A 15,367-nucleotide genomic window follows, 5' to 3' on the forward strand; every position below is an offset into this window, starting at 1 on the left:
TGCTCTCACTCCTGAGTTTCCAGAGCATATAGCGAACATATATTATAAAATAATACTATGGGTGTACAATAGCATCTTTCAAACTGAAGTGAGATGCACATTACCTGAAAAGGTTCACTTGTGAAACAAGAATAAATTAGGCAAGCAGTCTTAAAGAGAAACTGTGAAGTTTCATATGAAACATTTTTCTTATTCTAGCTTCATGTTACTTATTTCCCCCCCTCTTTATTTGCAATATCCAGAAGCAGACAGAGTATAATTTCCTATCAATGTCTTGTTCCCCTTTAATATTTCATACTAGATCTATGGAAACATGTACTAGGGGAGATAAATCTGATTGAGCATGAAGTTTGTTGAGGAGAGAACATGTCCAGACATCTTGTGGCATGCAGTTTCTTCTTCACTGGTTTCACTTTTTCTGGTCACTTTTTCATTGTGCTCCCCACAGAGGACTGACAATAGTCATCCTCTAATCTTTTTTTGGATTTATTTATTTTTCCGATTAAAATAATTAATTTTTGCTGAGATGGCTTTCTTTCTTTCATAGATTCTTTGGTTTATCCCTTTCTTTCTGAATATTTCTCCCCATGTTGCTCTGCCTTTATCAAGATAGGCACTAGATTCAGCTACTGCAGCCTTCACGTACTGCTGTCACTCTCTGTTCTGCCAGTGTTGCCAGCTTCGGGGCCCATTTTGTCCACTTCTCTCACACAGCTGTCTCCATACTTTCTTGCAGCTCTTCTACACAAATTTTTACTCCTGGTAGAATTCCGCATCACTACAGAATGCAGAATGTTGCGGAATTCACTGTTTTCCAGGCAGAATTTCTGGCCGCCACTAAGGGCTGCTGGATTCTGCAGAATGCAGCTTGTAGTGAGTGGAGCACCCAGCATGGTGGTGCTGTGGGCTGTACGCTCTTTGAGCTCTTTGATCCTCATTCTCGTGGGATGGGAGAGGGCCTGGGGGACCCAGCCAGCTCTGGCAAAGGGTGAGGAAGGGCAGGGCTGCACCACACCATGTCCCCTGGAGAGATGGTAAAGAAGTTGGTGGGAGTAAAGGCTCTGAGAGTGCCGGTGTCTGGGCTGGGGGCTGCCCCATAGTTGCACTCTGTGGAGGGGAGGTGGTGGTTTCTGAGCTGGAGGGTGCCATGTGGCTCGGTTCCAGGGGAAGGGGCTGTGGGTGTCTGGGCTGGGGGTGCCCTGCAGCTGGACTCTAGTGGGATGGGAGTGCAGGTGTCTGGGCTCTTGGGTCCCCACACAGCCCCCTCCAGCGCCCCACCACTAGAAATGACTTGTAGGTGTTGGTTTAACTCTTTTTTGCTGTTGTCTGTATTATTGACATACTAGCTGACAGGTATTTTGAAATAAATTACCAAAACAATTGAAACTGGAGTGATTACATTCTGTTATTTTGACAAATAAAATATGTAGAATTTTGCACAATTTTAATTTTGTTTGTCTGGAATTCCCCCAGGAGTCACAAATAGAATGACCTTCCCAAGCCGCTCCATGAGGCCATTCCCCTTTTTCCACAAAATCCCTCCTGACGACTCAATCCTTGTATGATGCCTACAAGAAATAAAATAAATCCCGTATCTTAGTTATATGTTTAAAGATCGCTTTGTTATTCCTTCATGCTATACACTAGCCTTCACTGAGTAAGCACATCATCTTACTGATGTTACCCCTGTTCTTTTTTCTCTGCCTTGTAACTCCCCTTGTTTCACTGTGTCTGAAATTAGTAAGCACCTCCGGGCAGGGATCATGCAATCTTTATCTATGTTGTGAGGCACCTAGCACACGCTTACATGCTTTAATTAAATAAGGCTGAGAATATATAGTGCTACTCCTACATTCTGAGATTACCTTTAATACAGTAACTCCTCGCTTAACGTTGTAGTTATGTTCCTGAAATATTCTACTTTAAGCGAAATGATGTTAAGCAAATCCAGTTTCCCCATATGAATTAATGTAAATATGAGGGAATAGGTTCCAGGGAAATTTTTTTTACCAGACAGAAGACATCATATATATTTCCCAGGGAATGCCTTGCTGCTAAATGATGAACTAGCACTCAGCTGTGCCCTCAAGGGTTAACACGTTGTTAATGTAGCCTCGTGCTCTACAAGGCAGCAGGAATGGAGGGAGGGGAGACAGCATGGCAGAGAGAGGCAGAGATACACACTGTGTGTGTGAGAGAGAGGCGTGTATTGCCCCTTTGACCCCACTCGAAGTACACTGCCTTTTTAAGTAGATCATCAAGTTGAGACAGCAGTTGTTGCCAGCAAGCTCCCTCCATCCTGAGCTCTGTCGTGTCCCCCTCCTTCCCGTCCCCGGCTCTGTGGAGATGAGGTACAAGAGCCAAGTGGGGACACTCTGACATTAGCACATTTCTTCTCCCCCCCGCACAGCAAACAGAAGGCTCCTGGGAGCAGCTCCAAGGCAGAGGGCAGGAACAGCACATGACAGTTGGGGGAGGGACACCTGAACTTCCCGGCAATTGATAGCCTGCTGGGCAGCTGCTGCACAGGGAACTTGGGGGAGCTGATGGGAGGCTGCAGGTTCACCTTGGTTCCAGGCCCCCACCGCTAGCTGCAACAGGCTGCTCTTTCTGTAAGCAGGGGACAAAGCAGGTGGCTACCAAACAACGTTATAAGGGAGCATTGCGCAACTTTAAATGATCGTGTTCTCTAATTGATCAGTGACGTAACAATGAAACAATGTTAACCGGGATGACTTTAAGTGAGGAGTTAATGTATTAATGTGTTTCAATCAAAAGTATATACAGACATACAAAAATATGAATCTGTGCTGAAGTTTTGTAATATGTTTTGTGCCATGTCAAAAAATCAACATTGGTTAATAGTTGAACCTCTATCCTCGGGAGCCAAAATTTTTTATTGTGTTCTAGGTGAAACCGTGTTATTTCGAACTTGCTTTGGTCTGCTGGAGTGCGCAGCCCCCTCTCCCCCGGAGCACTGCTTTACTGTGTTATAGCCGAATTTGTGTATTTGTTTTGTTTTTTTCAAAGCCTTCTTATGTTTCATTCTTAAAATGTACTAACTGCAAAATAATGCTTGGATTTCTAAATGGGCAGGTATGGTTGTACAGAAGTTGTAAAACATTTGGGCTGAAACTTTGACAATCAGTGTGTCTGCATGGGAATATTTCTGTGCTACTTCATTAGAAATAATTTAGCTGTTTCTCATACTGGAAAAAATGGTTGCTAATACTAAAAGACTTTAGCAAGAGGAGTGTAATATTTACTTTTAAAAAATGAATTTTGAATTCTTCTAATTCAGGAAGACTAAAACCTCTGGAAGATAATCAGTGTCCATGTATGTACATATATACGGTAAGCACGTTTGCACTTGGATAATGCACTGTATCTAAATATAAATGTAAATCTATAACATTTTTGTAATTGTAAAATATTGTATATTTTGACATGCTGTAAACAACTATCTAGTGCTATAATAATGCACTACCGCGCAAAAACAAATTTACATCCCTGCGAAGGCTTAATTTATGTGCTAAATATTGGCCCTTTTATACTGTGTGATGAGTTGTTTGCTGTTGTGGTATTTAATAATGGTGAGGTAAGCTGTAATGTCCAGTTCTAAACATAAAGGGCTGAGTTAAGGGTAACAATTGCAGTCATGACTTGTGAATTTTTTTACCATTTATGTGTGGAGGTGTTCACTTGTGATAATCAGACCCCATTTATATTTTACTTAATCTGCAGGACAGAGTCAGGGAGGGTTGGCTATTGATATGTTCACATGATTCACAATAAAGATAACTCATTTTGCTAAAGGGATTATGTTATGGCTATATGGGGTGGGGGGTATGGTAGCATAACACACTTATTTTCAAATTTCTTCCCTCCCCCTAAATAGGGCTCTGTGGAAATCCTACCATTCCAAATTTATTGAATTAATTCTGTCTGTCAACTAAATTTCTTACTTAGAAACCACATGAACCAAATGTTTATATGTAAGGAAGAGACTTTAGGTGACGGTGTGAGTGAACTACAGCATCTTAAATTCTCTGCGGAGTATTCATGTTTAGTAGATAGCTTGCAGCATTGCACCTTGGGAAGAATGGAGTAAGGCTAGCATGAGAGCTCACACAAAAATCAAAGTGCAGATATAGGGTATATTCTGTTAAGAATTAAACAAAGTCTGTATTAGTTAAAATGAAAATGTTCTTTTTAAACATGATTTGCTTGTAGTAGAGTACAAATTGGGGAGAGTGAGGGCTTATCACATGCAATTGCTGTGTGTGGTGCCATCTGATGTCCTCCTATTAAGTACAAGGAGGTATAAACTAATTAATTATAGCACTGCTACAGTGAAGTGTCTGTCAGCATCTTCATTAACCCCTTCCTATTCCCAGAAGTCTGTAACTCTGAAATTTGTAACTATGGCTGAAATTTCACACGCACATTAATGGTATCCCACCCCACATATGTGTAAATCATATATTTGCTTATAAGTCACAGGAATGCAGATAAAAGTATTTACTACAATTTTTAAACAAGAAGTAAGTGTCTGGTTTCTATTGTAAATAGCTTAGAGTTCAACAGTCAACACTTTTTCTTCATAGAAGCTTATTTTTGTAAAACTAATTACTAGCCTGATTTATTGAAAACAACATTTAACATGATCTCTGTATACCACACATACAGGCTAATATATGCATACTTTAGCAGAGATGTATTGCTCTTCATTAAAATACTGTGGACTTCACCATACTTTTTCAGTTTCTGTGCTCCTTATGGCACCTCCATGTTGAATGGCGTGGATAAGCAAGTTGGGGTATAAAGGCAGTTACACTAAAAGCCAGTCTTTTTTAGAGGCATCTCTGTGTACCAAACCCTCTTTGTACTGTTTTTTGTTTCGCATTCTATTTTGTTACGGATGTGTTCTGCACAAGGTGGGCTAAGCAGACTCAGTCTAGCCTATAGTTGCAAGTATTTTTGAATCTGAGTTTTTGTAGGTTTTTGAGTAATTTGGGTGTCTTAGGGCATAGCTACACTTGCAGATGTAGAACGCTGTGGGTTAAACCCGCCTTCGTAGAGCGCAGTAGGGAAAGTGTTGTAGTCTGCCCACACTGACAGCTTCAACCGCACTGATGTGGCCACATTTGTGGCACTTGCAGCAGCATTGGGAGCGGTGCATTATGAGCAGCTATCCCAGCATGAAAGTGACTGCAACATACTTTTCGGGTGGGGTGGGGTGGAGTGTGACAGGGAGTATGTTGTGTATATGTGGCGGGAGAGAGAGTGAGTTTTTGGGGTGCTGAGAGTGTGTCGGCATGCTGTCTTCTAAGTTCAGACCCCCCCCACACACACTCAAAGCAAACAGTAAATGTTTGCTTTTTCTCGTAGCTGATAAGCAGCTGACTTCTCCGAAATGGAGCTTTGAAAGGGCATTTCCGCATTCCTGCATCCAATTTCACAACAATGACAGGAGTGGCCATTTGACTTAAGGGGATTATGAGACGTTTCTGGAGGCTGATCACAGCACAGTAATGCAACACCTCATTCACACTGCCGCCACGGCGCTCCAGTGGGAGCGTCGCAAACGTTATTCCGCTCGCCAAGGTGGAGTACCAGCAGCGCTGTAGCTGCGGAGTCGGAGCACTCTGCGTGCCTTGCCAGTGTGGACGGGGAGTGAGATAGGGTGCCCAGGGCTGCTTTATTGCGCTGTAACTTGCAAGTGTAGCCAAGGCTTTATATAGCATTCTACTATCAAACCACTTGGTACTGTCATCTTGATTATCATTCTGTGAAAATGGTACTTTTAAGAGGTGCAGGCATGTTTTTGGACAATGCACTTTGATGTGACACAGCTTCAAAAAGTTTTTACTTTAGATGCCGTACTTTCATGGCAGACACTTGACTTATTTGGGGAAGATAGCTATAGAGAGTCAATCAGAACAATGGCCATAGTTTCCCCATCAGTATCTTAGAAATGGGATAAGATTTAAATATATATAAAGCCCCAGAAATTGCAGCGATGTGACTCTTAACCAGAGTGAATGCAGTCTCAAGTCATGGGCTTGGTGAAATGGGAAATTAGGGCTGATCTGAACGGTGGGTTGGAGGGGCTTATCTTCTCTTCTATTTTGGGCTGTGTCCACTTCTGTAGTACCAAACTCCCTCTGTATAGCAGCTTCAGATATTTTGGACAAGCAGCACACTCTTATGTGGCTGGGATGGTATGCAGTTTAATCTGAAACTAGTTCTGGATTTACCTCTTAAAGCTGTGAAGGAAAAGCAGTGTATACTGTGCTTAATCCTGGGGATTAAGCACATCTCCTCCACAATGGTTGCAAACCTCTCTAGTCGGAAGAATCTGTTCCAGAGACTTTTACACACACGAGCAGTTCCACTGAAACTAGCTATATTGTTTGGTGAGTAAAGGTTACAGAATTGGCCTTAAAGTTAATAAGTACATGCTTTAAAGATGTTGTCAGTAAGCTATGCGTCTGACTTCAATTTGTATCTTATTTAAGAGTCTGATCCTGCAATCTGTTGAGTGCCTCCTAACACATGTTGAACAACTCCCAGTAAAGTAAACAGAAGGGTAAGCACCATCAAAGTTTGGGCCCTAACTGAGTAACAAGGCTTCCATAGAAGTAGCTCTGATTTTTAGATAGAATAAATTCTCTTGAAACTCAGCACACTTCTACAAGAGAGAAAGTGAAAGGAAGAATAGAACACAATATGTGCTACAAATTAATTTCTAAGATGCTGTAATGCTTTTCAAGCAGAAACTTTGAATTATATAACGTGGCAAATTGTGTTTTCTCTCCCATAACTATTTAGCACACCTTTTTGAGATTTTTTGGCCACTGCAATGACCTTGACCGTGAGATGCGGAAATGCTTAAAGAAGGAGGTAAGGTTCTAACTTCAAATGTAACTGAAACACGTAGTTTTCAAAGGTTATATTAAAGTGGATAGCAACAATGCAGTTGTGTCTTTTATCTAGTATTTGTTGTGAGAAAGGTCTCTGCATGGAAAATTGTATGTGCAAAATGAGAGACTAGGTAATGACCCATCTTTGCAAGGATACAGAATCAAAGTCCTCTGTCAGCAGTCTTATTTCTGTAATCAGTAGTAGGTTTCAATCCTGAAAATGGATCCCTGTGGACAGACCTCCGAGTTTGCCCCGAACACTGCGAATGCCAACAGAGTGCCATAAGGGCCTAGATGTCCACCTTTGTGGATCCAGTTGAAGGATAGTGGCCTAACTTTTTTGATACTTTTTCAGTTAAATGTAGACTCTGATATTGTATAAAGCACTAGTTAAAATAACCATTGAGTAAATTTTAGAATATTACTCATTCTTCCATAAAATTGAATCAGTAATTATCCATTTTCAATCTTGCTACCCTTACTTTGGGTTAGCAGCACTATTAAATAGCTCAAAGTACATTATGTACTTTTGATTCACAAATAATTATAGTATTTTTTCCATTCTCTGTATCACCCAGAAAGATCTTTCATTAACACTCTTGTTTGGCAATTACACTGTTAGTTGTTTGCTTTGTAAGTGTTTTTAAGCTTGACAATATGTTGGTCCCTCTTCAGCAGAAATGTTAATTCAGCTCTAGTGCACATGAAAACACAACTCATTGTGACATCATGTTCAAAAGAAATAGTGCCTCTTCCACTCCAGTGTTGTTTATTTTTTATACCAAAGGCAGGAGTGTTTTCTAGAGATCCAAAAGTGGGCAGATATGTAATCCCGCCCCCCCTCCCAGTGCATCTCTAACAAAATAAAATGCTTCCAAATAGGAACTGATTAACGTTTCACAGATTTTTCCTGCTTAAAAAATTAAAAATAAAGCAAATTTCCTTGGTATTTGCTTTTCATAGGATACCTATGTGTGCATTATACAACATGAAACAGAATGACCAAGTTCTGTCTGTCAAGCACTACTTGAGTTATTGGCTTCAGTGAACTATTCAGTGAGTCGCAGAATTGGGCCTTAAGTGATTCCTATAGATACAACATTCCTGCTCAGGACTCTGCTTATTACAATACTGTACTGCAGATAAAAGAAAAATGAAAAAGTTTAGTTAATAATCCATAGTGGAGCACCAATTCTCCTGTAGCTAGGGTTGAGAAGCCATTTGTGCTTCAAGGATGAGTCTAAGTGCTCCAAAATCTGCATGGTTACTCGGCTAGCTTTGAAACTTGGCATACCTCATGGAGATGCAGGGTAGGCTTATGATCCAAATTTGGGGTCATTTTTTTGTTTAGATGAATTTAGTCTTTGTCTGGTTCCCTTGCATCTGTTTATAACATTCATTATTGAAAGCTACTTGACTTACTTTCTATTAACATTTGTTGTTATAAGTTATTGTAACATTTACAGTTTACAGTTGAGGTTAGAATTAGGGTAAATTTGTAGGCCTAGTTATCACAACAGGATCCACTCTGATCTTTACACTTGTAATGTCATGCCTGGATGAGAGAACTGATATATTCAGAATTTGTGTGTGTCAAATGATAGAATGCAGAATTGTGCATATGCAGAGTTATATGTGCTAAATTAGTGGCCATGTTCTGAAAATGTGGTTTTGAAAAGCCAAATACTGAACAGCCAGAATTGCTTGCCCTGCATTATCAATCTGTGAGAATGCTACTTCATCTGCTTGAACTCTCATGGCATGCTTTAAAAAACCTTCTCAAACTATATGAAAAATAAGAATAAATATTGTCATGGTGCCTAGAGTGGGTCACAGCTAAGAATGCCAAACTCAGGACAAGCTGTCAGAAAATAGGACAGACACACTCAAACTGGTGGTATATTCTACAGTTAGATTTTACTAAGCCAGTAACAAAAGCGTACCCCTGGATCACTATATTAGTTTTACCAAGGAGTCACATACAGCCTCCTTAGCATTCCAGTCCCTTATAATCACCTAGACAACTTGGATTGTATGATGTAAGGTTATTAAATGCAAAAACCACCACACATTAGGTTCTTCTGGTCCTAAAGGACCAGTCACTCACCCCAAGTCTCACCAAAAACAGCTATTAGCCACTCCTTAGTAAACTAACCAAAGATAATTGACTAAGAAAATAAATGAGTTATTGAAGAGATTAAAACATAGATTCAGAGTCTGTTAGAATCCTTTTCACAAGTTTTGGCTTCCCAAAATTCAATTCTAGGAATCTCTGTCCATATGCTTAGAACTCTCCCTGCCAGAGTTCAGGCAGTCCAGAAATGAATCAGAGATAGCAGGATTGTTCCCATGGTACAGTATTTGTAGTTGAAAGTAACTCAATGAGGGTTACTATCACAGCATTGGTTTTTCCCTGACGAAGAATAGGTAATGCAGACAGTTTGTGAGTCTCCATTGTTAAACCAACAACCTTTGCTTTGAAGTTAACTACCGACTTCTCATGCATACACAAATAGTTCAGTTACACCGATTTACATTAGGCAATTGCTGGCCATTCATCAAAACATGAACAGATAAGTGAGGACAATACAGGAAATATTGATTTGTTCCATGCAATGTATACGCATCTTTGACCTTAAGGCTAATTGAGTATAGGATATAGACAGATGTAAACATACAAACAATATTTTCCTTGATTTCTTATCAACATCAGTGAGAGGGCTTATGTCTCCCAGCTAATTTAACATCCCTTTGATACCCAAAAACAGTTGAATTGGCCAGATTAAAGGCATGTCAAAAGGCATTGCAATGTAACGGTTACACACAGGTGAACTGAGGTATATAATTTACCAGTCTTCCAGTACAATTCTAATTTTTTTTCCATTGAAAGAAAATAGACTGTGAAGTATCTGCTCCCTTAAATTATGGCTACAGTGATATAATAGTGTAACTGCAACTTCCTAAAAGGGTCAGAAGCTTGTTGGTGTAATTAGTTAGCAATTTCAAAATATCTTATTTGAAATTACTGTAATGAATATACATGGGTGGAAAAAACAGAAAAAAGCCCATCTGTGAATTAGTATGTACTTTAGAACCAGCAGAATCGAAGTACCACACCAGAAAATACTACTTTTTTTTTCTTGTGTCTTATCAACATGAATGGTAAGCATATAGTATCAGGAACAATGTACTTTAAAAACAAAGCTTCTCTTCTTAAGCAAAAATACAAATAGCATACAATGATGGGAAGCTAAATTTAAACCCTATGCTATAAATAAATATGTACTTGAGGTGGGGGAATACTATTTGCCATAGTTTTCTTCAGTATTGGAGAGGGGTTGGAGTTTTGTTGATTTCAAATGAGGTCCGGGTCCATGATTTCTTGGGTGGTAGCCAGGTATAAATGTGAGCAATGTTCTGTCATAAAGTAGGTCCATTTTTCTATTTTCAAAATCTTTGAAATTTACTCACACAGTGTTGGCTTTTTAAAATGTAACTCTTCTAGTACTAGTCTTTGTTCATTTAGGAAGCTGTGTTAATCCCTTGACATTTGTGAGTGGGAATATACATCTTACACAAGGAGAAATCATATACAAAGTGGTTTGAAACTGTTCAGATATCACTTGCATGTAATATCTCAGTCAGTGTGACATTTTGTGTGGTTATAAATGCACTTCACTTCACTTCAATCAAAATCTTATTTGGGGGCAAACCAAAATGCTTTCGTTGTTAAGACCTATTGCCGCAGTACTAGTTGTGGAGGCAAATTCTGGGAGGATCCTTCTTCCTAAGGACAGCATCCAAAGAAAATTTGTATTTTTTATTGGCCCTTGACACCCAGTGTGTGTTTATATTGGAAGACGCAATAAGACGATCCCTGAACTCCGGAACTCCACTAGGGCGAGAGGTGGAAGCGGAGTCAACGGGGGAGCTGCGGCCGTCAATCCCGCGCCATGAGGACGGGAGGTAAGTCGAAATAAGATACGTCGACTTCAGCTATGCTATTCCCGTAGCTGAAGTTGCATATCTTACATCGACACCCCCACAGTGTAGACCAGGCCGTAAGTCAGCTTAAATACACTGCTCGGGAAGGTGTGGATTTTTCACAGCCATGACCAATGTTGCTAGAACGACCTAATTGTCTAGTGTAGACCAGGGCTGAGTTTAAGAAATATAAAAAATATTTTATTATAAGCACTTTCTAATTAGGTATTGGTAGTCAGTCCCCCAAAAGTGGATCTGCTTTTAAAATGTATATAACTAAACTGGCAATACTTAAACTTACGGCTGTCTGGAAGCTATTGTAGTAATTTGTTGCTCTTTGAAAGTTAGAAAAGCATTGCAGATGCAGGCAATTGATTAACACAGACTGCATTTTTCTAAATTTAACACGAAAATAAAAATAGTTTGGGCCCAGTTGTAGAAAACAGTGATGGAAAAGACCTAACTCAAGTTGTCTAGACTCCTATTAATGCTAAAGATTATCCCCAAAAGTATACTTGTAAGTACATTGTCTAGTCTAGTATGAAATTCTTCAAGTGAAAGGATTTTCATCACTTCTTTGACAGACTATTGCACAGTTGAGTCTTTCTCTATTGAGACCTTTGAGGACTTGTTAGGAAAGTGTGGGCTGAATGCGGGAAAGTTTCCTTTGTTCACTTTCTTTCCACTATGCTCCTTTAGTCATCCTAATCCATTTCCCCCTTTTTAGTCTTCGTACTTCTCAGATATTCAGAGAACTATCACTTTTACTTGGTTTTGTAATTGTGCTAAATCATGCTGTTTTGATTTATGGAGAAATAATATCTAATGCCTCCCTACTCCTGTCCCAACCCCCCAGTCTTTTTTGATTTTGTTGTTGTTGTTCTTCCTGAAATGTATCAAGTCTTTGTGCACTGGGGTACCCAGAAGTGTACACAGTGTTCTAGGTGTGATCTTACTTGTGCCATATCATCAGACATGTCTGGAATTTATTTAAATGTGAATGAATGTCCTGGAATAAAATGAACTTGAGAATTGAATTGTGTAAGCTACAATTTCCTACATGAGCTTACTGAGCTCTTGCCAGTTCTGATGTTAGTCACCAAGACTGTCTGTTGTGGTCATCCAAGACACTGAAGGTGACCAAATCTCTTGTGCATTTGTTCCAGGCTGCATGAACTTCATGGGGTTATTCCAATTTGTTTCTGGCTCAGCTGGGATCAACAGTAACACTTGAGAGATGAGTTTTTGGAATGGGACATTGTCAGGCATCCGGTCATGATCATTGGATCCTTTAAGCTGAAAACAAGGCTTTAGGTGTCATTGCAGGGAGATTCTGTTAATATGGCATGTCCTAGCAGGCTGGCTCCCGTTAACGTCCAGAATGCTGAGAGGGAATGTGTCGCTCAGCCATTGGGCTGCTAAAGGAATATTATAACTAGGCTAGGCAGAATTAGATTTTTTTTTTTTTATAATTTTGGCAGATAATAGCAATGTTTGCTTTTAAGCATTTTTTTCTATTCAACTTAAATTTTCACAGTTGCAGGAAATTGAGGGTAGGGTCAGACAGTAATTATTTAATGACAGTATACTTTGAGGTTAAACAAGTTAAAGCTTTATAACAAAACACAAATTGTCATCATCACATATCCAGATATACAAAGTAAATATTTTAAAATCAGACTAAGTGCTCCAACAGTATTTTTGTTACCTTGCCTATCTGTAAATTTTGGTTATCACTGAAAATAATTTTTTCGTCAACCCATGTGTGTGGTGAAATCGATGTTTCCCAACAGTTACCAATAAAATCTAATCCTTCAAAGCCTAATTTATAACCATCATCTGCCTAACAAAATATACCAGCAGGAGCATAAAGTTGTCGTATCTTTTTGGCTTAGAAATGCATATGTGTGGATCATAGATACTTAAGTTACAATAAGGACAACTTCATGTCCAGGATGGCTCCTCTACTTTCTGCATCTACATCTTATCATTAGGGAGGAATTGTCTGGAGCAGTGCCTTGGCATGGTGCTTACGTTCTACACAGGTGCACCTCTTTAAGTATCTTCATGATCCAAAGATAGCTATATTTCTCATCCGTGAGATGGCTTGGTAGATAAGTTTCCTCCATAAGCATGTATGCTGTACTATTACTAGAATTGTTGTTCAGTTTTTGTACTCATTTCAGACTGAGAAAAATGCTTTTTATTATGAAAGAGACCCTTCGTTAGTTTTAAAGTAAACTGAGTCAATACAGACATGAAATAATGAAAATAACATTGTCAGTGCAAGCATAATTTGTAGGGCTTTCGATTAATCGCAATTAACTCACGCAATTAACTAAAAAAAATTGATCACAATTAAAAATAATAACAATCGCCATTTTAACCACACTATTAAACAGTAGAATACCAATTGAAATATATTAAATATTTTGGATGTTTTCTACATTTTCATATATATTGTATTCTGTGTTGTAACTGAAATCAAAATATATTTTTATTACAAATATTTGCACTGTAAAAATGATAAACAAAAGAAATAGTATTTTTCAATTCAACTTATACAAGTACTGTAGTGCAATCTTTGTTGTGAAAGTGCAGCTTGCAGATGTAGATTTTTTTGTTCCATAACTGCACTTAAAGAACAAAACGACGTAAAACTTCAGAGCCTACAAGTCCACTGTCCTACTTCTTGTTAAGCCAATTGCTAAGACAAACAAGTTTGTTTACATTTACTGGAGATAATGCTGCCCTCTTCTTATTTACAATGTCACCAGAAAGTGAGAACGGGCATTTTTATATGGCAGTTTTGTAGCTGGCATTGCAAGGTATTTATGCTCCAGATATGCTAACCATTCATATGCCCCTTCATGCTTCAGCCACCATTCCGGAGGACATGCTTCCATGTTGATGACTTTGTTTTAAAAAAAAAAAAAAATGCGTTAATTAAATTTGTGACTGAATTCCTTGGAGGAGAATAATATGTCCTCTGTTCTGTTTTACCCACATTCTGTCATATATTTAATGTTATAGCAGTCTCGAATAGTGACCCAGCACATGTTGTTCATTTTAAGAACATTCCCTGCTGATTTGACAAAATGCAAAGAAGGTACCAATGTGAGATTTCTAAAGATAGCTACAGCACTCAACTCAAGGTTTAAGAATCTGAAGTGCCTTCCAAAATCTGAGAGGGACGAGATGTGGAGCATGCTTTCAGAAGTTTTAAAAGAGCAACACTCAGATGCAGAAACTACAGAACCCGAACCACCAAAAAAGAAAATCCACCTTCAGCTTGTGACATCTGACTCAGACAATGAAATGAACGTGCATCAGTCTGCACTGCTTTGGATTGTTACTGATCAGAATCTGTCATCAGCATGGACGCATGTCCCCCTGGAATGGTGCTTGAAGCATGATGAGACGTAAATATCTTGCATCTGGCATGTAAATATCTTGCAACGCTGGCTACAACAGTGCCATGCGAAATCCTGTTCTCACTTGCAGGTGACGTTGTAAACAAAAAGTGGACAACATTATCTGCTGCAACTTGTTTGAGCAATTGGCTGAACAAGAAATTGGTCTAAGTGGACTTGCAGGCTCTAAAATTGACATTTGTTCAACTTTCATGATAAAGAGACTGCACTACAGTACTTGTATTAGATGAATTGAAAAATACTATTTTTTTTACAGTGCAAATACTTGCAATCAAAAATAAATCTAAAGCGAGCACTTTACACTTTGTATTGTAATTGAAATAAATATATTTGAAAATGTAGAAAACACCCAATAATATTTAAATAAATGGTATTCTATTATTGTTTAACAGTGCGATTAATCGCTCAATTAATCTTTTTAATCGCTTGACAAACTTAATTTGTCAGTCAAAAACACTTGTTTTCTTTCCAAATGATAAACCTGTGCTGCATTTTAAATTCAGTGACATAATTTATCTATTATTCATTTATTTCCTTGTCTTCCAGTATCAAGAAAACCGAGCCAAGAGCCGGGCACATGCTGAAGAGATGCGTCAGAGGCTCACTAATGCTTCAAAACACTCTGAGAGCTGAGCTATGTTGCAGCTGGACAGCTATACATCATATGGACATTTGGCTGAAAGCTGAAGGAAGGATCTCTTGTTTTGTCTTCTGTACACTTGGATATAAAATGCTATTTACTCAACTGCTAATATTTGTAATAAAAATTTCTGAAGTTTACACTTATTGCTGACAAGATACTTTAATTGTTTGGCGAGAAATTTAGTCACAGTTTCTCAAACAGGGGTCGCTGCTTCTGTAGGGAAAGCCCTTGGCAGGCCGGGCCGGTGTCTTTACCTGCCCCGTCTGCAGGTCTGGCCAATCGCGGCTCCCACTGGCCAATAGGAGTTGCTGGAAGCGGCGCGGGCCGAGGGACATACTGGCCGCTGCTTCCAGCAACTCCTATTGGCCCGGAGCAGCGAT

General features: G+C 39.2%; 1 protein-coding gene across 3 annotated transcripts in view; it reads left to right on the forward strand.

The window, feature by feature from the left end:
• CMC2 (C-X9-C motif containing 2) overlaps positions 1–15,130 on the forward strand; it is a 43,032-nt gene extending 27,902 nt beyond the window's left edge. For all 3 annotated transcript variants that reach the window (XM_050922901.1, XM_050922902.1, XM_050922900.1), the window contains 2 exons: positions 6,835–6,906; positions 14,891–15,130. In XM_050922901.1, coding sequence (XP_050778858.1) covers positions 6,835–6,906; positions 14,891–14,977 — 159 coding nt within the window. In that variant the 3' untranslated portion in view covers positions 14,978–15,130. The remainder of the gene's footprint in view (positions 1–6,834; positions 6,907–14,890) is intronic.
• Positions 15,131–15,367: the final 237 nt, after the last annotated feature.

The sequence above is a fragment of the Gopherus flavomarginatus genome, chromosome 14, assembly GCF_025201925.1.
Source record: "Gopherus flavomarginatus isolate rGopFla2 chromosome 14, rGopFla2.mat.asm, whole genome shotgun sequence".
In the NCBI taxonomy this organism is placed as follows: domain Eukaryota; kingdom Metazoa; phylum Chordata; order Testudines; family Testudinidae; genus Gopherus; species Gopherus flavomarginatus.